At 54.2% G+C, this 20,037-nt stretch overlaps 6 protein-coding genes across 6 annotated transcripts; 3 read left to right on the top strand and 3 right to left on the bottom strand.

The window, feature by feature from the left end:
* Positions 1-316: 316 nt before the first annotated feature.
* Positions 317-2,005, top strand: EI97DRAFT_503825 (uncharacterized protein; the record flags this gene model as incomplete). The annotated part of the gene is made up of 2 exons (XM_033802798.1): positions 317-851; positions 910-2,005. The coding sequence occupies exons 1-2, from the start codon at positions 487-489 to the stop codon at positions 2,003-2,005; spliced, it is 1,461 nt and encodes a 486-aa protein (XP_033650581.1). The 5' UTR covers positions 317-486.
* A 3,247-nt stretch (positions 2,006-5,252) lies between these two features.
* On the bottom strand, positions 5,253-7,527 carry EI97DRAFT_482974 (uncharacterized protein; the record flags this gene model as incomplete). The annotated part of the gene is made up of 2 exons (XM_033802086.1): positions 6,722-7,527; positions 5,253-6,604 (listed from the first exon to the last, which is right to left on the bottom strand). Exons 1-2 carry the CDS (start codon positions 7,518-7,520, stop codon positions 5,253-5,255), a joined length of 2,151 nt encoding a protein of 716 aa, XP_033650580.1. The 5' UTR covers positions 7,521-7,527.
* Positions 7,528-7,750: 223 nt separating this feature from the next.
* Positions 7,751-8,188, top strand: EI97DRAFT_461476 (uncharacterized protein; the record flags this gene model as incomplete). The annotated part of the gene is made up of 2 exons (XM_033801202.1): positions 7,751-7,783; positions 7,841-8,188. 2 exons carry the CDS (start codon positions 7,751-7,753, stop codon positions 8,186-8,188), a joined length of 381 nt encoding a protein of 126 aa, XP_033650579.1.
* A 256-nt stretch (positions 8,189-8,444) lies between these two features.
* Positions 8,445-10,581, bottom strand: EI97DRAFT_193132 (uncharacterized protein). Its single transcript, XM_033793617.1, has 4 exons — positions 10,223-10,581; positions 10,081-10,174; positions 9,942-10,024; positions 8,445-9,891 (listed from the first exon to the last, which is right to left on the bottom strand). The coding sequence occupies exons 1-4, from the start codon at positions 10,316-10,318 to the stop codon at positions 8,701-8,703; spliced, it is 1,464 nt and encodes a 487-aa protein (XP_033650578.1). The 5' UTR covers positions 10,319-10,581; the 3' UTR covers positions 8,445-8,700.
* A 1,662-nt stretch (positions 10,582-12,243) lies between these two features.
* Positions 12,244-14,780, top strand: EI97DRAFT_436466 (uncharacterized protein). Its single transcript, XM_033799112.1, has 2 exons — positions 12,244-12,308; positions 12,359-14,780. The coding sequence occupies exons 1-2, from the start codon at positions 12,272-12,274 to the stop codon at positions 14,737-14,739; spliced, it is 2,418 nt and encodes an 805-aa protein (XP_033650577.1). The 5' UTR covers positions 12,244-12,271; the 3' UTR covers positions 14,740-14,780.
* Positions 14,781-14,803: 23 nt separating this feature from the next.
* EI97DRAFT_436465 (sulphite reductase hemo protein, beta subunit) lies at positions 14,804-19,940 on the bottom strand. The gene is made up of 4 exons (XM_033799111.1): positions 19,771-19,940; positions 19,508-19,647; positions 15,105-19,447; positions 14,804-15,044 (listed from the first exon to the last, which is right to left on the bottom strand). Exons 1-4 carry the CDS (start codon positions 19,799-19,801, stop codon positions 14,966-14,968), a joined length of 4,593 nt encoding a protein of 1,530 aa, XP_033650576.1. The 5' UTR covers positions 19,802-19,940; the 3' UTR covers positions 14,804-14,965.
* Between the last annotated feature and the right edge of the window lie 97 nt (positions 19,941-20,037).

Here is a 20,037-nt window from a genome sequence, read left to right as displayed (position 1 = left end):
GACGCAGCGATAGCAGCATCGATTGAAGTTTTCTTTACGTCGACTCTCCCTCGGTATAATAATCTACGAAGCATAACTTTCTAACAGCCAAACTCATCGTCGACAATTGGTTTTTTGCGGAACAGGTATTCGCCTCCAGAGAAGAGAGAACCGAGAGTGACTAGGGTATTCCGTTGGACATAACAAAGCCGCAGTAGTCTGTGCCCTCGCTAGGCTTTTCCTAGCGATATGTTGCTACGGTGATAACTTATTAGCTGCGAGACCTCCCACGCACGCGCCGAATCTATGAAAGGGGTGTTGTTGCCTAACGCCTTGCCCTCTCTCAGTATCTTAAGAGAGATGAAAAGTTGTACTATAAGTATGGCCTGAAAGCAGCTGGTGGTGACCTGTCACCGAAGAGCCATTTATTAGGCCGGCCTCCTAACATCGCACCCCCATTTCCCACATCCTCCTTGCCAACCCATTCTTTGTGCCGGTTTTCTTGCAATGGACGTTGATCGTTGCATTACTCTCCACAACGAAATCCTGCGACATGGCTGGATCGGCCATGGCAACAATCCGGAACAGTTCGAAGCCGAGTGCCCAACTTGGACGGAGCATTACGGTGATACTGCCGAACAAATTCGCCCTGATCTCAACACCGAACTGTACGCATTCTTATCCGGCGCTCGTGTTATCGTAGAAAGTCTAGACTTTCTCTTCTACTATTGGGTTCGCGACCTATGTTCACCAGGCTCGTTGTTCAATTGTGAAGATTTTTTCCCAAACTTTATGGATGAGGACCCGGATCCCAAGCGAATCGTGGTCCTCTTTTGGATGAGAGATGAGTATAGTCATCGCCTAGGAGTGTTGTGGGTCGAGCCACCATCTGATGGAAAAGATCAGCCGCTGACAAGGACTGCCCGATAGATTCGACCAGAAGACAAGCCTGGCCATTATCTGCCCGACACTAGACGAGGTAGAGGTAGTACTTAATGGCCGTACGCCGTGGTATCCGTTGGATAGGCTCCTACAGGCCTGGCTAGATATGATCGCCAACGGCAGTATAAAGGCTGTACCTGACGAACAAGAGGCACATGGCCGCCCCTGGGTGCTTGACTCTTGCAGCGAAATCATGATTCAAAAGACAGTCAACGCTTTTGACCGACTGGTCCAGTCTATAGAGGCTCGCCTCCCAGATGCAGGTAGTCTCGCCGGCGATACCACGATCACCTATGGTCTGCTGGACGACGATGTCCTACAGCTTGCAATTGAGAGTGAGATCGTTGAAGGACAGGGCTTTGCATTCGAGTTCCTGCGGCGGGCACGCCGGCCGAGATTTTCCAGGATCGCACCCGGGTTGGACGTCCCAAATTCAGCGAATTTCCTCCTACAGCAGTCGTCGGAGACGGAGGAGAGTATGGAAGGGTCGCCGTCTGTAGGAACGCAGCTGTGGAAAGTCGTGGAGGGGTGGTACAGAAACGTACTGGGACGTCCGCAAAGTGCTAGTAAGGACGATTCAATAAAGTTGCCTAGCCTCCCAGCGCTGCTGTTGTTTCGCTCAAATAGGGTGGTGGATGAGAAGACGATCAACTGCCGGGCTTCGGGTCCATATGACAGGCGTCGACGTGGCTGGGGTTCAAGGTACAATGCAGGATTGTACTTGATCCCCCTTGGTTGCAGCCGATTCGAAGATGAGTTCCAGCTCATACTTCCCTTTGGTATCGGCGCCAAGGGGTATGCGCGAATGAGTGACGGTTCGCGATTTTGCGAAAACACCGCCAGCCGTGACCCTGAGATGGCAATGAGCAATATGGATACCTTTGCAGACCTCTATAGACCAGGATACCAGCCATTTGAGGATTTCCGGGAACATAGGCTTTTTACCTTGTTGGAGAATTGGCGCGAGAGGGTTGAGTGCGGGGATTGGGACATTGGCGAGGATGGGGTTGAGGGAAGTATGGAGGTGTGGCGGGAGGCGGACACGGAGCATGGGTGGCAGAAGTACGTGCTACCAGTTGGCTAGGCGCAGTACGCTGCCAGAAAGGAGGGCAGTACACTTCATGAGGGGGCAGAGGTCTTTTATACCGTTTTTTTGCCACCATAATTTCCTAGAAGTATTGTGGCTAGTTACATATAATTCGAAAAGCCTCACTACTTTGATCTTAAGTTTTGTATGCATCTCGCTGAGAATACTACGTGTGGTGGCCTATTAGTCATGAAACAATACACAAACGCCGAGTTTTCGTGGGCGATAGGTAGATACTGTATATAACAGCCCGTCGCTCTCAAGCCACAGTTGATTGCATGGAGACGACCGGATTGTAGGCTTTGTACACAGCCAACATCATATAGTATGTGCCAGGGCGAAAGAACAAATGGAAAGCGGCACGGCAGACACATTCCACACAGTGATCCTTACAATTAGGAGCCGTCCCGCCATAATAAAGACTTCGTTCACCGTTAGTGATAATTATCAATTATCACTTCACAAAAGATTCACGGAACCCATATGTGTTTCCCGTCACAGCTTGAGGACAACAAAAAACAACGAAATCATGAAATCATCATCGGCAAGATTTCGCCGTGTACAGAGGCGAGGACCACATCCCCAGAATGCGCTCTGCTTCTGAAGAAAGGAAGACAGGGTTGGTTGATCTTAGAAGGAGGTAGAGGGGGAAGAAACAGGGACTTATATACCCTTAAGACTCTAAATCAGCAGGATTAGTTACGCGGAAGCAGAAGATCGAAATACAGATCTCTTCGCTGATACCCTAATAATTGTAGGATTAGTTACTCGAGATAGGAACGTCGAAATACAGATATGTTCGCTGATAATAATAATCACTATCATTTTTCCATTGGATTCCTTTTCGAAGTTTATCATATGTGATTCTCCCAATAAGCGAGCCCCTAATATGCTTGAGAACACATAGTCTCATTTATTGCCTTTAATATCTATGCTATTGCTGGTTGAAGTTTTAAAAAAACCTAACCTCTCGAAACGAGAGACAAATAAGCATCATAACAGGGCAAAAAAGGGTACGAGGAGAGCTTCATATACATGCGGAAAACCGACATCTTCTCTCAAACCGTCATGTTCCCATGACCTTAAAACACCCCTCGATGCTTACTCGCAAGACACGATCACCACCATTAGTGTCACAGAATTCTTCACCCGAAACAATCCGTGACATAAATCGGCGATTTTGACGTATGGAGAAGCTTGGAAAGCAAAGGGACATAAGTCGGCCCTTCATCGCATTTTAGAGAATTATTTGCCGCGAGGAAATGTGGAGGAGAAGGTATGTATAGGAGGAGGAGGATTTATATACTCCGTTCTAGGCGGATTTTATAAGGAGGAGTGCGACTGCTTCTAAGGGCACTGCTCTTAATGGAGCTGGTAATCGCTATCATTACCACAAACCCTTTGAGACTTTCCCGGGTCTCCTAGCACCATCACCGCTCCAGCCAAGTACTGGCCAACCCGCCACAAACATTCATGTCTTCTTCCGCGTTTTGAAGGAAGAACACATGGGAGATCGTCATGTCGTTTTTGAATTGAAAAGCATAGTTTTTGAGTAACAGTGTAGGAAGAAGGAGAAGACGCAGTAGAGGGAGAATACAAGTGTTTATATACTCCTAGTCCTACCGCTTGGTCAATACTGCGAACTTTTTGATGGGGACGTTGGTGGTAATGCGCATCATCAATTCCGTCCTAAGTTGCATATGTACCCCTAGGGTAGATTAGGGAACATATTTACCTATATGCACTGCGCACCGCAAACACACATGACGTTTTGTATCGCATATTTCAGACCTGTATTTTTCTGACGCTGCGCGGGACAAAAGACATGCCTCTGTTCTTCACTGTTTTGAGCTACACAGCGCTTCGTACGATGTGAGGTAGAGGGAGAAGAAGTGGAAGGAGATGAGTGGTTTTATATACCCGGCCCAGACCAACACTACATTCCGCAAGAGCATGTACTTACAAAAAAATCCAACTCCTCCTTCGTTACCATCATCATCACCATCATCACATACTTCTCTCCTCTGCCTCCTGAACAAAAACACACTCATCGTGCGCACTCTTCCAAAACAAACTCATACTTCACGCCCGCCCCTTCTTTCAAGAGCCAAGTCCCGCAAAGCACAATCACACCATGGGCGGTCGGTTTGATGTTTTTAGAAAATGCAAAGACAGTCGCCGTAGTAGGGGAAAAAGAGTGATGTAAAGGAGGGGATTTATATACCCAGCAACCTGCCATAGCGCTAGCACTCAACCCACGATCTTAAACCCCCGATTCATTCCACGGTGATTATCATCATCACCATCACCATCACCATCATCCACTGCTTCCGTACGCCTCATCACGAACACACTTCCTTCTAGGACAACCCGCATTCCATTCTCAAACTTTCCCAGGGTTTCCAACCTTTTAAATGCCAAATCCCACGGCGCCTACATGCACTTCTTGAAGGGACTTTTTGAGACCATAGGCCGAGCTGCCCTAGTTTAGAAGGACACGTATTATGAAGAAGAAGAAAGAGGGAAGGGGGAGTAAGAGCGGCGTTTATATACATGCGCACGGTGTGGCGACATGATGCACACGTATCTTAGCTTACCGGCGCGGGCGGGCTAGTGGAAATAGTCTTGACCAGGCTAGTCTGGATATTTGGGGGTGTTTCTAAGATTGTTTTGTGTTACATAGATGTTCAGTCTATTGTCGGCGTCAAAGTTCTGTCGAGACTGCTTATGTTTGCGCAAGTTCAGTTGGTGATTATCATCACCATCATTAATTATCATCACTATCTCCACAATGTGTACTATAGCCCCAACTTCCTAGCCCTGCTTCCTTTCGAGACAGCCCATACTTCCCTCTGTCCAACATTTTAGGGCTAACGCTCGCGGATCTCAGACATTTGATTTTGTCAAAGATGTCTTCAGGTGTTCCTCACGCACATGTGTCGTCAGTATCGGGATTTTGAAAATTTCAAAATGTTAAAGTAGTGTATTGAAAAAGCGAAGGGGAGATTAGGAAGAAAGAGGGGTTTATATAGAGCGCTGGTGCGGAAACATGCGGTAGCTATTGTGAATCTCTAAATCGTGTGGCACATGTTCTTGAATACATGTCTATTATTTTTGTTCAAAATCCCGGTCTCTATCCTCAATGTCAAAAAAATCTCGTCTCCCTCGCTCATGTCCCTCCAACAGCAAAACCACCCACAATCCCGCCCTTACCATCTCTTCGAAAGCTCCCTACCCCCCCTCCCTACCTCTCCACCCCCCAAACCTCCCTCCACCTCCCCCCCTCCAACTCCACCGGCCCATCCCACCTCCCCCACCTCGGCACCCCCCTGCCCCCCTCAGGCAAACAAACCCACTCCCTCACACACCCCGGAATCTCGCTCCGCGCATGACTCACCACCAACAACGCCTGTCTATCCTCCAACCCCCTCAACACCACCTCCCCTTTCTTACTCAGCTCGCTTTCCACCGGCCTCACCCCCGCCTCAGTATAGTGCAACGACATGGTTTCCCCACGGCTGAGGAAAAGGAGGCATTTATCGCGCACGAGGTCGTCCATGCCGCTGAAGGCTTCGTCGAGAATGACGGTGTCCGGGTTGCGGATCGTGGCGCGCAGGAAGAGGAGGAGGCGCTGTGTCGAGGTCGGTAGGGCGCCGAAGAGCGGGATGTCGGACCACGAGAGATCGGACCTGGTACTAGACGAGCCTTGTTTGGTGTATATGTAACCTGGGTTCAGTTCCGGCTCGAACCAGCGCAGACAAGCATCCACTCGGCGCACGGCCTCGTCGTCGAGCCTGGGCGGCGTGATGGGCGTGTCCGCCCAGGCGGACTCGAGCGTGCGCCGGATGGACAGGTGTTTGGGGAAGAGGGCGTGGACTTCGGGCGAGGCGTGGCCCATGCGGGCCTGGATGTCGAAGATGGTGATGCCCGGTTTCCCCGGCTCGGGCAGCCGCGAGCGCTGGAAGATGCGAACGGGCGCCGAGTAGGTTTGCGGATGGTCCGACGTGACGAGGCTGAGGAGCGTCGTCTTGCCTGAGCCGTTGGCGCCGAAGATGCCCCATCGCTGGCCGCGGCGGACGGTCCACCAGAGCCCTGGTTTGGGTGTGCCGTCGATGGTTTGCGTCCAGTCGCCGAGGACAGAGGTGCTGCCGTACCTGATGCGGACGCCTTGCATTTCGACGACGGGCTCGCCGAGGGGGGTGGGCGAGGTGTCGTATTTCTCGAAGCCGTCGCGGCTCAGGAGAGGGCCAGATGCAGTAGAGGTTGGAGCGTCAACTTCAAAATCGCCCCGTTCGGAGAGATGACGACCGACTTCTCTGATCTCCACCAACTTGGGATCCAACTCTTTCTCTTCCCCCTGGCCACCCACGAAGGATTGTTCTGCCCTTTGGTACTCTTCCTTCAGGTACTTGAAGACCTCCTCTTTCGGGCCCTGAGCAGCCACGACTCCGTCTTCTCCTGCGTACACAATATGCGTGATCCACTCTGGGATCGGGTCTTGAGGTCGCAGAGCAAGCACGATCCGGGGCTTGTTCGCCTCAGCGAGCTTATACAGCACGTTTGATATATGCTGAGCGACAAAAGGGTCCAGTCCAACTGCAAACCATTAGCACTGTTCGCCAACTCGTGTCCAAGAGTATCAAAAACCGCTCCTCCCCTTCCAATCGCACAATATATCAGGAAAAGTTAAGATTAAATCAGACAAGTACTCACTAAACGGCGCATCCAGCCCCAAAACCTCCAACGCCGGCCTCCTACACAACGCCCTCGCAATCCCCGCCCTCCTCCTCTGCCCATTACTCAATTGCCCCAACGGCCTGCCCCACAACGCCTCCAACTCCAGATCCCGCACCACCCTCTCCATAACCTCCCTATCCGGCATCTTCTCCCTCACCATCTCCTCGCCCGGATTCAGCCCCTCGATGCCCGTCAAGTACCGCTCGAGCGTGAAATCCGTGGTCTCGACGCGCGACTCGTAGCGCGCGGAGAGGTAGGAGAAGGATTCGTGGGGGGAGCGGGTGGGGAGGAAGTGTACGTAGGAGATGGCTACGTCCGGGTTTCGGAGGGAGGGGTGTTTGGAGGAGATCTCTGGGGTGAGGAGGTAGGGGTAGGTGCGGGATTGGGGCGGGACGCAGATGAGGTCGCCGCGGAGGAGGCGGAGGAAGGTGGTGCGGATTGTGGAGGAGGGGGAGAGGAGGGCCCAGTGTTGGGGAGGGGTGGAGGAGGAGGGGAGGGTGAGGGTTAGGTTGGGGAAGAGAGGGGGGTTCTTGTCATTGGGGGCGGATGAGGGGTGGTTTGCGTAGAAGGTGGCATTTTGGATTTGGATGATCGGGGGTGGTGTGGTTGTGGTGGTGGTCGAGGAGTAGGTGCGTGTCGTGAGTGCTGCGATGGTAAGGGGTGATTCACGCCAGCGGCGCAATTGGAACCCTCTGCTATCGCATACCCATTTCAAATGTATATCTCTTGCCTTTCCTTTGCGCGAAACCCCCAGAGTTCTCGTTGTTTTCCACATGCTTTTCTGATGTTTTAACTTCCATCTCCGACGGATCGGCAATATATCAAATCTGCATCTTTTGCACTAACTGCGCACCGAACGGAGACAAGTCCGACTCCCCGGCCCTTCAACCGAGGTCCCTATCCTCTCCACCACTGACGTATCGCTCACAACATCCAAGCTTCCTCCACGAACTACCTCAAACAACAATACGGGTCTCGTATGAGCGGCCCCGATAGCTGAAGGCGATGCTTCCTGCATTGCAGCCCTCGCGGCCAAAGGTATGCATCGCCACATCCATACGCAACACATGTACATACATACTAACCACCAACCAGCAACCCCAACCCACCCACCCACACCACCCCTCCTACACCCAAACCCGCGCCCTCCACGACTCAGCCTCATCCCAGCATCAATCACCCCGAACCTCCTCAAACTCCCCTTCAACGCGAACCACGAACCAAACCTCACAATCTCAAACCCACACCATGCCCACACGACCCACCCCCTACGCAGGCTCCTACAACAGCGCGATCCGTCATCCCGTCTTCTTCACCTCGCAGCTGCGCAAACTGCCGTTCCCGGTTCCGCAGGTGGGCAGTCTGGCGTCGAATCCTGTGGCGAGCGGGTATGTGGAGGAGAGGAGGAGGGACATGAGTACGGGAACGGGCACGAAGCTGTGATGGAAAGTGTAAGATAAAGATGTTGAGAGATCGGGGTCAAAGGTGTACTTCTTCTCAGAGGGTTGATTGATGAGGAACGATTTCAAGTGCTGGAGGCGGCGGAAAATGCGTGTCGTGGCAAGGAAGTGTGACTGGGGACTTCTTGGGAAACAGGGTCACTATCCGCACTTCTCTGCGGTGGAAGGGTAGAAGGAGCACCGCCTGAGATTGCCGTACTCAACGCTTTTGCAAGGGATCATCGAGACATTGAAACACACTAACACATCAGAGCAGAATCATAGAAGGATGAATCCCAAAGCCAATCAAAAAGAAAATAGTATTTTATTTTTCCCACAATCCCAGGCGGTCATCTGTGCACCTGATCTTGTCAGATCTAGACAGATCCCAAAAGAGCCTTAGCGGCTCGCGAACACCTATGATCATCCTCCTCGGACTCATAAGGTCGCAGAAACGAATATCAAGAAAGACAGCCCGAATCGGGTTGATGGTCCCAGGCTCCTCCCGTAAACGACCTAACGCCTCCTGTGGTGGAAGCCCGCCGCCCTCCTCTGCTGAGCATAGGCAGTCACATACACCACCTCGGTCTTAACGACCGTGTGGGTAACGGTGACACAAGGATGTCCAGGCCTGCACGGGGGACCCTGCGTGGGAGCAGGGCCAGCGTCTTCGGTGGGAGCCGGACCCTGCTCGTAGGAAGGATTCTTGTCGACAGACGTCTGTTTGGGAGCATCAGCGGTGGGGGACTCGTACCCGCCCACATTCTCGTTGAAATCCAGAGTGGGGGCAGCGGCGGGGGTTGAGGCCGGGGTTGAGGCGGGCTGCTGCTGGTTAACGTCGCCGCTGGGCTTAGGAGCAGGGGCTGCCGCGGTATTGGGAGCTGCAACGACGCCGCCGCCCTCATTACCGAGAACAAGGCCGACATCGATGGTCTTCTTGGGCGGAGTCAAGTCTCGGCCCTTGTTGGGAGGACCGTTGAAACGTCCAGCACGGCACTCAGCCTGGAGACCCTCGCACTTGCTCTGCCAGAGCTGGCAGCCAGCGTTGCCAGTGGGGCCAGCCGAGTTCCAGCAGTCATCGGCCTGCTTCCAACAGTTTTCAGCCGAAGCCCAGCACGACGACTCGCTGTTGTAGTCGGGCACTTCCTTGCCGCACCAGTTGCCATTTTCGCAGATGCAGCCGGCCGGACGCTGGCCCTCGGTCTGGGAGGTCTGGCGGTTGACGAAAGCACCGTTGACGCCGGCAGCAGAGGTCAGCTTGGCAACAGGGGGACCGGGGAGCTTGTATTCGCTGTTGGGTCGGTTGTAGATGTCGAAGGTCATATTCTCGTCGCTGAGCTGGACGTAACCGGGAATGCTCACGGTGGATTCGGGCACCAGATCCCCATCACTCTGCAGGAAGATCTGAGCGCAGCTGGTGTAGAACTGGGGGTCGCCGGTGTTGGCGTTGTGGAGGGCGAGAAGCTCGGGGCGAGCGAGATAGTAGCCTCCCTGCAGGCCCTTGGGCAAGACAATGGACAAGTAACCGTTGTTGGCGATCAGCTTGTCGCTACACCATTGGCCACTGGCGCCATCGTAGCCGGCGTGGAACACTTTGAACCAGCCGTCACCATGGCCTGGGTCGTTGATGGCAGAATCGACCTTCTTCAGGTACACGGCGCAAGGGCCCTTGTGGCCAGGGTCCATTGACCCCCTCGACGCGTCGTTCTGTAAGCCGATTAGCAGGTGCAGTGTAAAAGTCCATATTTTCCACCTACGGGCCAGGAACGGAACTGGAACGATAGAGTAGCCCCATCGCGAACGGACTGTACGCGGGACACGCCCTTGTCTCCGCCAACGTCTGGTAGTGAAAGTCAGCATTTGAGTATGGCGAGTCCAGAGTCAATCGACACATACTACATGCAAGGTCGTTGCTTCCCAGCTTGTCCCCGCCAATGGGAAAGGTGGCGGTCTCGGGGTCCATTCTCATCCTCATTGCGACTCCATCGCCCTATCTATTTGTCAGTATCGTTCAATATAAAGTGGTGAGCATCCATACAGTATCCAGTCCGTCCACAAACAGATTCGTGAAGGCTGTATGTGCGAGGGCAGCAGGCGCTGCGGCGAGCGCGAAGAATATGGACTGGGTCCTCATGGTTATCGAAGATGCAGTTGTTCAGAGTCTGAAGATGGGTCTCGGTAGTGAAGTGAATTGGTGTGTAGGACACGAATGGATCAAGTCACTGGGACTGCGGGTGGGAGGCTTGCAAATGAACGAACGTCGGCTAGCGACTGGGAAAGAGTGACTCTGGCAAAAAGCCGAAAGAAAGACAGAAGTTGGTTTGAGGATGCAAAAGGACCAGCGCAAGGGTGAAGGGGAGAAGGAAAGGAGGTTGAGGGGAACTGGGCGGTTTTGTCAACGAGCTGGGGGACTGTGCTTTGGTGCTTGATTCGCTTTGCCGGATACGGGCCTTGGACAAGCCAAGCTGTGGACCCTGAGATGACCCAAGCAAGGTTTCTTTTTGTGATCCATACTCAGTAAAACCAGAGTTCCAAGCCTCTCTCACCTTCGACCCATTTTCCCCGCCTTCGCGGCAGTGTATTCTGTATCCAAGGGCGCCTACTCGGGACATGAATGCAGAGCTGTTGGGATCCGTTTCGTTCTGCGTTCGTTTCAACCGATGGCCTGCAAGGTACGAATTCACTGCTGGACGAGCTCGCGCCTGGCCCGAGAGAGTGAGAGGCCAAGGGTCAGCCTTAGGAACAGTGTCGACCAATCAGTAACTGTTGTTTTGTTGGCTTGGACACAGTTGAAACACCAGCCCCGCCGAGGAACCACGATTTGCGAGCACAGACAGCCGCCTGTGGCGTATTCTGAGACAGACTAAATTCAGGTACGGGCTCCGATCAGGGCCCTGGCGTCGTCGGTCCCGTCGTTCCCACATCTCCAGCAAGCGGCGAAGATCACCACTCATATCGGAGCTTGTCGAATGTAGATAGGAAACTTGAATGGTTCGTTTTCGTAGTCTCGTTTTGAATAATGATGCTGTGTGCTTCTTTTCCGGTCGAAGTCTGCTGTGATGACATTGTTCCTCGAGTCAGGGGAAGAAGGAAATTGCGCCGGAAGGGAATACAACAAGCGCTGACACCCCTTCATTACACACGCAGGGTGACGCTGTGCTCCCGGACATGCCCCTTCATAGACGGGACATTGTCTCGTGTGCCCTGATCAGTGATGAGAATTGTACGGATTGTCGTCAATTGGGCGCTGCCAGGAGGTCTCGAAGCTGTTCCGGGGATGCCACTGCTCGCTTCACACGTGGCGGGGAGAATGATTCAGTTGAGAGTCAGGAACACCCATGCCGCTGCGTTTGCAAACAGTCAACGTCATTCTTGTCTTCCGTTTCAGTGTCCCAGAACCCAAGCGGATTGACAGATTGTTTCGAAAGCGATTGAGTAACGTTTCCCCTCAACGGGAGGGGTCAATGAAAGCTTCAACGTTGAATCTTCAACAACAGTGAATGACGCATCTCAGCCATCGGAAACACTGCGTCGAACAGAGATTGCATCCGAAAACTGCCCGGCCGGGGAAGACATCGGGTGCTATGTGAAAACGGGGCGTACATGAGATCCGCTTCTGCATACGCTTTGGTTGAATGGTACAGCATTACAACGGCGTTTTCCGACCAGTCGCGGCCTCTGATGCAAGTCGGGTCACCCGAGGTGCGCGAGAGGAGATAGAAACCTAAGATCAGAACTCAAAGGGACGGGTTTGAAGCCGCAGTTGACAGTGTTGGCTCCCTAACATTCAGCAACCGGTCAAACTCCAGTTACTACTTGCTGTAGCAGTGCTCCGGGGTCATCATCTAGCCCGTCGACATGAGGCTCCCTGCTCATGCATGCATCAACCATGGATTTTCAGAAACGATGTCCAGCGTGAGGATTCTGAAGAGTGAGGTGAAGAAAAAGACGGCCCGAGAGGACCGATAGATATATATGGTTTGGAGCCAGCGGAGTCTTGGCAACCCCACACTTCCCAACCCCACGCCTGGAAAAAGTTCCTTGAGTACAGCAGTTGTTCAGCAACGCATGCGCATATGTAATAGCCATGGCCGCAGGAGACTTTTTCGAGCAGCTACCTGCTGGTATTATTTCCGCCTTGTTCGCAACATACTCGAGGCTAACAATTTTGTAGAGCTCCTTCTAATATGGCACACTCTTCGCATCCCACTCCTGCTCTCCGCCGCGGCCCTCATTGCCGTTGCCAGATACGTCCGGCATAGAAGCACCGCAATAAAGATTGTAAAGATTGAATCCCCAACGGAGGAGAAGAAAATCGAATTGAGGCCGGAATGGCTACCAGAGAATACCACTTTGCTGCCCGGACAACAAATCGCCACCTCACTTTCCAAATCCTCCAAACCTAAGAAAGTCCCCAAGATTGTGCGAGGCCAGAAGAAATCACCTACCAGAGCGCAGCAGAAGACGGCACCGGTGTTCAATCATACTACGGATAAGATTCAACCACTCGTCTTCTTCCAGTCGCTATCCGGGACCACGGAGCGGTATGCCTCGCAGCTTGCCAAAACCCTGAACGACTGGATCGCCGACGCCAAACCAGGCGCATCTATCCTCGAGCCCCAAGTGCACGACATTTCCTACATTGAATACGACGATTATTTCGTCAGCCCACCCAAGTCCGAAGACGGCACCATCAAGTACTTCTACCTCATTCTCCTCCCGAGCTACAACATCGACACGGTGCTGCAGAACTTCCTGGACAATCTGCAGGAGACGCATAATGACTTCAGGATCGATACCGCGCCTCTGAGTGGCCTACTCGGATACTCGGTGTTTGGGTTTGGGGACAAGGAGGGCTGGCCGACGGAAGAGGAGGGATTCTGCAGTCAGGCCAGAGAGGTCGATAAGTGGATGGCTCGATTGACGGGGAGGAAGAGAGCTTATCCGCTTGGCATGGGAGATGTCAAGGGAGACGCAGATGCCCGTTTAGAAGAGTGGAGGACTGGCGTCCAGGAAGCTCTTCTTGAAATCGCCGCAGGACGCGGTCTGGGCGAAGGCGTTCCGGGCAGCGGAGACGCCGTCGAAAGCGACGAAGAAGATCTCGACTCCGCCGAAGGCAGCGACGTCGAACCCGTCCCCAACAAACCCCAGAAACCCAAAAAGAACACCCAACGCGTCGACGACCTCGAAGACCTCGGCCGGATGATGAACTCCACTTCCACCTCGCCCGCCTCCTCCACCTCCTCCCCCATCCCCATCGACTTCACCACCTACACCTCCACCCCGTCCAAACCCACCACCTCAACACTCCCTCTCAAAGAAATGGTCCCCACCTCCTCCCCCACCCACAAAGCCCTCACAAAGCAAGGCTACACAATCATCGGCTCGCACTCGGGCGTCAAAATCTGCCGCTGGACCAAATCCGCCCTGCGCGGCCGCGGCTCCTGCTACAAATACTCCTTCTACGGCATCCAATCCCACCTGTGCATGGAAGCCACGCCCTCCCTCTCCTGCTCCAACAAGTGCGTCTTCTGCTGGCGCCACGGCACCAACCCCGTAGGCACGACCTGGCGCTGGGTGACCGACCCGCCGGAAATGATCTTCGACGGCATCACCGCCGCGCACTATAGGAAAATCAAAACCATGAAAGGCGTCCCGGGGGTACGCGCCGAGCGCTTCGCAGAAGCCATGCGCATCCGACACTGCGCCCTCAGCCTCGTCGGCGAACCCATCTTCTACCCGCACATCAACGCCCTGATCAACCTCATGCACAGCCAGCGCATCTCGACATTCCTCGTCTGCAACGCCCAGCACCCCGCGCAATTGCAGTCCTTGGTGCCCGTGACGCAGCTCTACGTCTCCATCGACGCGTCGGACAAGGAGTCGCTGCGCAAAATCGACCGCCCCCTCCACAGAGACTTCTGGGACCGCTTCATCGCTTGCCTCGATATCCTGCGCCAGCGCCGCTTCGAGCAGCGCACCGTGTTTCGCCTCACGCTCGTCAAGGGGTTCAATATGGCGGATGAGGTTAGGGGTTATGCCGATCTCGTGCAGCGCGCGCTGCCCGGGTTCGTCGAGGTCAAGGGCGTGACGTTTTGCGGGACCAGCACGGCGGGCAGCGCGGGCTTGACCATGGCGAATGTGCCCTTTTATGAAGAGGTGGCCGAGTTTGTGAGGCAGCTGGCTGCGGAGCTGGGGAGGAGGGGGTTGCCGTATGGCATTGCGGCGGAGCATGCGCATTCTTGTTGTGTGTTGCTGGCTGATGGCGAGAGGTTCAAGAGGAATGGGAGGTGGGCAACTAGGATTGATTATGAGAGGTTTTTCGATTTGTATGAGGGGAAGGTGCAGGGGAGTAGGATGCAGGGTGGCAAGGTGGTCGGGTGGAGGCCCGAGGATTATATAGGGGATGAGACGCCCGAGTGGGCGTTGTGGGAGAATGGCGGGTTTGATCCGAGGGATGTGAGGGTTTGGAGGAAGGGGAAGGGTCCGAAGGCTGTGAAGGAGCAGGGTGAGGCGGAGAATGAGAGGGACAAGGCTGTTGCGGTGGAGATATAATAGAGGAAAAGTGCTTGAAGTATATATTGAAAGCGAGAATAAAACATTTATGAATCAATAGACAGCACCGTATTATCATGTTTCAACTAATGGAAATGTTTTCCGTATTCCGTATATACAAGGGGATATCCAAAGTGAATTCCAAACTCGGCCGATGCTGCCGGGCACTCTTTGATCAGCACACCAACGCTACCTCTAATTGCATCCTCTGCTTTCAAGCGAATTTCTACTCCTCATCCGACTCCACCTCGGCCGTATTCTCATGGAAATTCGTGCCATGCGTCGTCTCCTTGATATATCCCGCCCTACGCAACAAGTTAGCAACGCATTCAAAAGCCCACACATAACCGAAGAAAGCAACATACCTAATCACCCAATCACCAAACCTTTCCCCCTCCTCCCTTTCCTTCGCATACCTCCGCATCATCGGTCTCAAAATCTCCAGAATCTCGTCCTCCTTGATACTACTCCTGTACAGCTTGTTCAACCTCTGCCCATGATACCCGCCACCCAAGTACATGTTGTAAGCGCCGTACGCCTTACCCACGAACGCAATCTCCGCCAACCACGGACGAGCGCACCCATTGGGGCAACCAGTCATGCGCATGACGATGCTGTCTTGCCTTAGTCCGGCTTCCTCAATGGTGGACTCGATCTTGGAGATGAGGACGGGGAGGTAGCGTTCCGATTCCGCCATGGCAAGGCCGCAAGTGGGGAAGGCGACGCAGGCGGAGGAGCTGAGGCGCAGGCCGGAGAAGTTGGTGTTGTCGAGCTTGTACTTCTTCAGCAGTTCCTTCATTGCGGGTAGATCCTCATCCGAGACCCCCGAAAGGATCAAGTGCTGATTGCCCGTGAGGCGGAACTCGCCTTTATGCACTTTGGCAACTTCGACGAGACCCGTCTTCATGGGGAAGTCTGCAGTATCCTCGATGCGGCCGTTCTCAATGAAGAAGGTGAAATGGTTCAGCCCATTCTCATCCTTCTGCCAGCCGAACGTGTCGATGTTGCTATCGAATTTGAACGGCTTGGGATCCGCAAACTTCTCGCCCCACAGCTCCTCGACCTTGCCGCGGAAGACGTCGACGCCCATGTCGTCGATGGTGTACTTTAAGCGCGCGTGCTTGCGGTTCTTGCGGTCGCCGTGGTCGCGCTGCACGAGCATGATTTTCTCGCACACAATGTGGGTGGCATCAGCCGGCACGTAGCCGAGCATGGATCCAGTACGAGGGTAGGTTTTCTTGTTGTTGTGGGTGACGCCCATGCCGCCTCCGGCGAGCACGTTGAAGCCTGCGAGGTGGCCATCGGCGCCCTTGATGGCGATCAAGCCAATGTCGTGAGCGTAAACGTCGGTGTCGTTGTGCGGGGGGATGGCGATGGTTATCTTGAATTTACGGGGGAGGTAGGTAGGGCCGTAGAGAGGCTCATGATCGACAATGGCGTCGCCGGCAATCTTCCTCTTCTGCTTGGTCTCGTCGTCCTCGAGCCAGATTTCGTGGTAGGCAGTTGTGGAAGGCAGGAGGTGGTCGCTGATCTTCTTGGAGATGGCATGGACCTCGGAATGGTACTTGGACTGCGTGGGGAGGGAGCTGCACATGACGTTACGGTTCACGTCACCGCAAGCGGCGATGGTGGTCATGAGAGCCCTGTTGATGGCTTGCATGGCCGGCTTGAGCTTGCCCTTGACAACGCCGTGGAACTGGAAGGTCTGTCTGGTCGTGAGCTTCATTGTCTCGTTACCCAGCTTTGTGCTAATCTCGTCCATCTGAATCCACTGCTTGGGAGTGGCAACACCGCCGGGAAGACGGCACCGGATCATGAACGAGTAGGCGGGTTCCAAGCCCTGGGCCTTGCGCTCGTCACGGATGTCACGGTCATCCTGCATGTAAGTACCGTGGAACTTAGTCAACTGCTGGTCGCTTGCTGAGATGGCGCCGGTGGAGGTATCTGCAAGACCTTCCTCAATAGTACCGCGGAGGAAATTCGAGGCGAGCTTAATGTCCTCGTTGGTCAGTGGCGGGGGCTCCTCAGGAAGACCCTCAATCTTGTCCACACCGAGTGCCTGCCACAGCTTGGGCTCCCACTCGGCATAGCCGGTTTGATATCCATCAGGATCTTGGTCGTCGCCAAGACCGCACTCCACCAGAGGCTTGCCGCCAAGGGCAAGGATGCGAGCGTGGAGGTCCTTTCCTGGTTTGTTGTAGTAGATCTTGTCCTCCTTGCGCGGCCAGTAGTGGCTGTCTCCGAGGGAAAAGGTAGAGAAGTTCACGGTGGCTAGATCCAGGTCGGTGGAATCACGAACGGTATCCCAGAATGTTCTACCATTTTGAGGGAACTCTCCCTGACCGGCCGTGCTGGTAACGAAGACAATGTTCTGCTCGTTAGGCAGATCTTCAATCGGATAATCATCCATAGCCATGACCATTGTCTTCAAGCCTCTTGCCTTGCCGCGGTTGGCAAGCCTCTTCGCTAGGTTCTCCGCGTTGCCGTTATCGGATGCGAAAAGCACAGTCAGAGGCTCCCCTGCAAGACCTTCCAGAAGCTGGCTGTAGGCGTCCTTGGCCTTCCTCTTCTGGAGCTGCCTGACCTCGGTTCCGTAGGAGCCGGAGAGGTTGGAAGAAAACTCGGGATGTCTCCTCATGAGCTGAGACATGTAGTTCTCCCTGCTGAGAAATTCCTCAAGCTCCTTCTTGATCCTCTGAGAGTCGAGCTGGAAGTTCGGCTCGCCCTTCTCATCTCCGTGAGGGTTCCACCGGTAAAGCGGCCAGTAGCCCACATCGACGGCCTTCTTCGTCTCCTGCAGAACCGTCAAGGGAGAATCCGTCTCCTTCTCGTACGGCAGGTATGCGAGGACAACAGAGGGACCGTCAAACTTGTCTGCCTCAATCATGGCCTCAAGCACCTGGGTGTACGAGCTGTACACTGCCACGGAAGCGACATAGGCATTACCGAAGTTCATCGCATAAAGACCGATGTCTTTCTTCCGGCGGGCAGCATCAGCTGCCGCGCGCTCAGAGTAAGGCGTAGAGTCGATGATGAGCATATTGACGTTCTCCCCGGAAGCAAGGACGTGGTGGACACCAGAGTTTCCGAGATCATATGCCCAAGCGTCGGACCCGATCAACCAAGGAGATTCCCTGAAGAAGAGCTTCTTGGACTCCAAAAGCTGGCTTGCTGCGGGAGATCCGTCAGTGCTGAGACGAGCGATCACCTCAGCCGCAAGGGCGTTCGCCTTCTCACTGTCGTCCGCAGCCAGAGCCCACTTGGACAACCAGTCCAATGGAGCATTGGTGATAAAGGGATTGCTCTTGGAAAGCTCGCGGACCTCATCGACGAGGCGCTGTCGGTGCTCCTTTCGCGCAAGAAGCGATCCGAAGCCGAATTCAGGGGTCGTGGACACCTCATTCGAGACACCGGCATTCTCTGCGCCCAGCCGATTAGCAATAAACAACTTTTCACCGAAGACCTGATTCAGGATTTTGAGGTAAGCATTTTCCAGCTCCGGTTGCTCAACCTTTGGGACCTGCTTCTCCGGGCCCTCAAGCTTGCCAATCTGCAAGTTTTGCACAGGAGACTCGCTGTTGAGGTTCTGGAAGACGCCGCGCAACGCCTGCTGTACCGTATCCTCGGTGATATAGCCCAGTTGGTAACCGACAATCGTGGGTGCGTTGCCGGTCGACTTCAGGGACATCAAGACATCGAGAAGAAGAGGACCCCACCGGGTGGTCTTCCGGCGTACCTGCTCCAGGACAGCAATCCTCTTGATCGAACGGGGAAGCTTGGGAGCAAGGGAAGCACCCAACCACGGACGGTACAACCGGACGGTGATGATCCCCGCATCAGCATAGGCCTCGGACTCATCCGCATTGTCAATCTCCAGGGCAAACAGAGCAGTGTCAGCACCGAACAGAAAAATGGCAGATTCGGCATCTTGAGGTCCAGAGTACTCGAAAGCATCGTATGACCGGCCCGTAGCCTCCTTGATCTGAGCCCAGATTTGGCCAGCAAATCGGTAGATGTCGTCAGAGGAGACAGCCTTGGACGCTAGAGACTCCACGGTGGTGGCCGAGGAGGAGGAAATGCCGCTTGCCGTGCTGGACTCGCGGTGGGAGGACCCAGTTGAGGATGCCCTGGTGCTAGTTCGCTCCGACGCAGGCACGGACTTTCCGGCTTCTGATGTGACCGTCTGCTGGCCAGCTGGGGCGTGCCGAGGAGCAGAAGCCTGGCTTCGTGCAACGGACAAGGTGGCAGTCCTTCCATCGTCGGCATAGAGAGTGGTCTCTCCTGATTTGGAATTCTGGAAAGCAGCAACGGCATCCAAATCCAGGACATCCCTGACCAAATCCTGGCTCTCATACGGGATCTCCTTATTTCTAGCCAGCGCACCAGCATCGAAGAAGTGAATTACGCCCTTGCCCGACTTGATTGCCAGCGCATGCGCCGTCAAGGCGATATCCTGGGCCTGCTGCAGAGTCTCGGACTGCAGAAATGTGAAACCAGACTGGCGAACCGAGGTGATGTCGGAGAAATCCGGGAATCCCTCGGGGTGTACGGAGACATGGATGACGACGGGGTATTGGGCGAGCTTGTAGAGGTGGGGTATCGACTTGACGAGAATGGAGGAATTGGTGGTGACGGAGGTGAGCTTCCCCGCGCGAATAGGCTGAAAGACGGACAGGAGGGGATCCGCATTCTGGCGGACTGCGAGAACCTGCGCATTGCTGCAATTAGCGTGATTTCCATTGGAATTGGACTGGCGAATAATCGATACCTCTGGCAGCTCCTTTGCGACTATGCTGGGGGCTTTGTTCCTGTGCAGCGCGTGGAGATGCTCTGAGAACTCTGAATGGGACGCGAGCGAGGGCTGTACCGAAACAACCACATCGCTGGCGAGGTATGCGACACGGGCGACTGCAGAGAAAGGTCAATTAGCCAAATTTCTTTATTGTTGATCTCTGAGAGGGTCACAAGGAGGGTGGTGTTGTCTATGCGCGGGGAAAAGGAAATGTCAAGCATCTAGGAACAAATACATACCAGCCTCTCCGGCAGTCGAGATGGAACCCATTGTCGCGGAAGAATGACGTGAAAGAGTTCACAGGGAGCAGAAGCTGAAGAGGAGAAGAAGAAGGGAAAGGAAAACAAGGGCACTGTATATTATTTTTATTTTTTCCTAACAAGGGGGCAACATTTTTCTGCTGGTGGAGTGCATCAATTCCCCTCTGGGGGTCCCTCCGATTCACTGCCGATGACCAAAGCCCTCGATCGCGTCATCGCTTAGCGTCCACCTGGACAGGGCCAGAA

Source organism: Westerdykella ornata (assembly GCF_010094085.1).
Source record: "Westerdykella ornata strain CBS 379.55 unplaced genomic scaffold EI97scaffold_31, whole genome shotgun sequence".
Taxonomy (NCBI): domain Eukaryota; kingdom Fungi; phylum Ascomycota; class Dothideomycetes; order Pleosporales; family Sporormiaceae; genus Westerdykella; species Westerdykella ornata.
The sequence above is the reverse complement of the archived record's forward strand: the minus strand, read 5'-3'. Positions and strand labels throughout refer to the sequence as shown.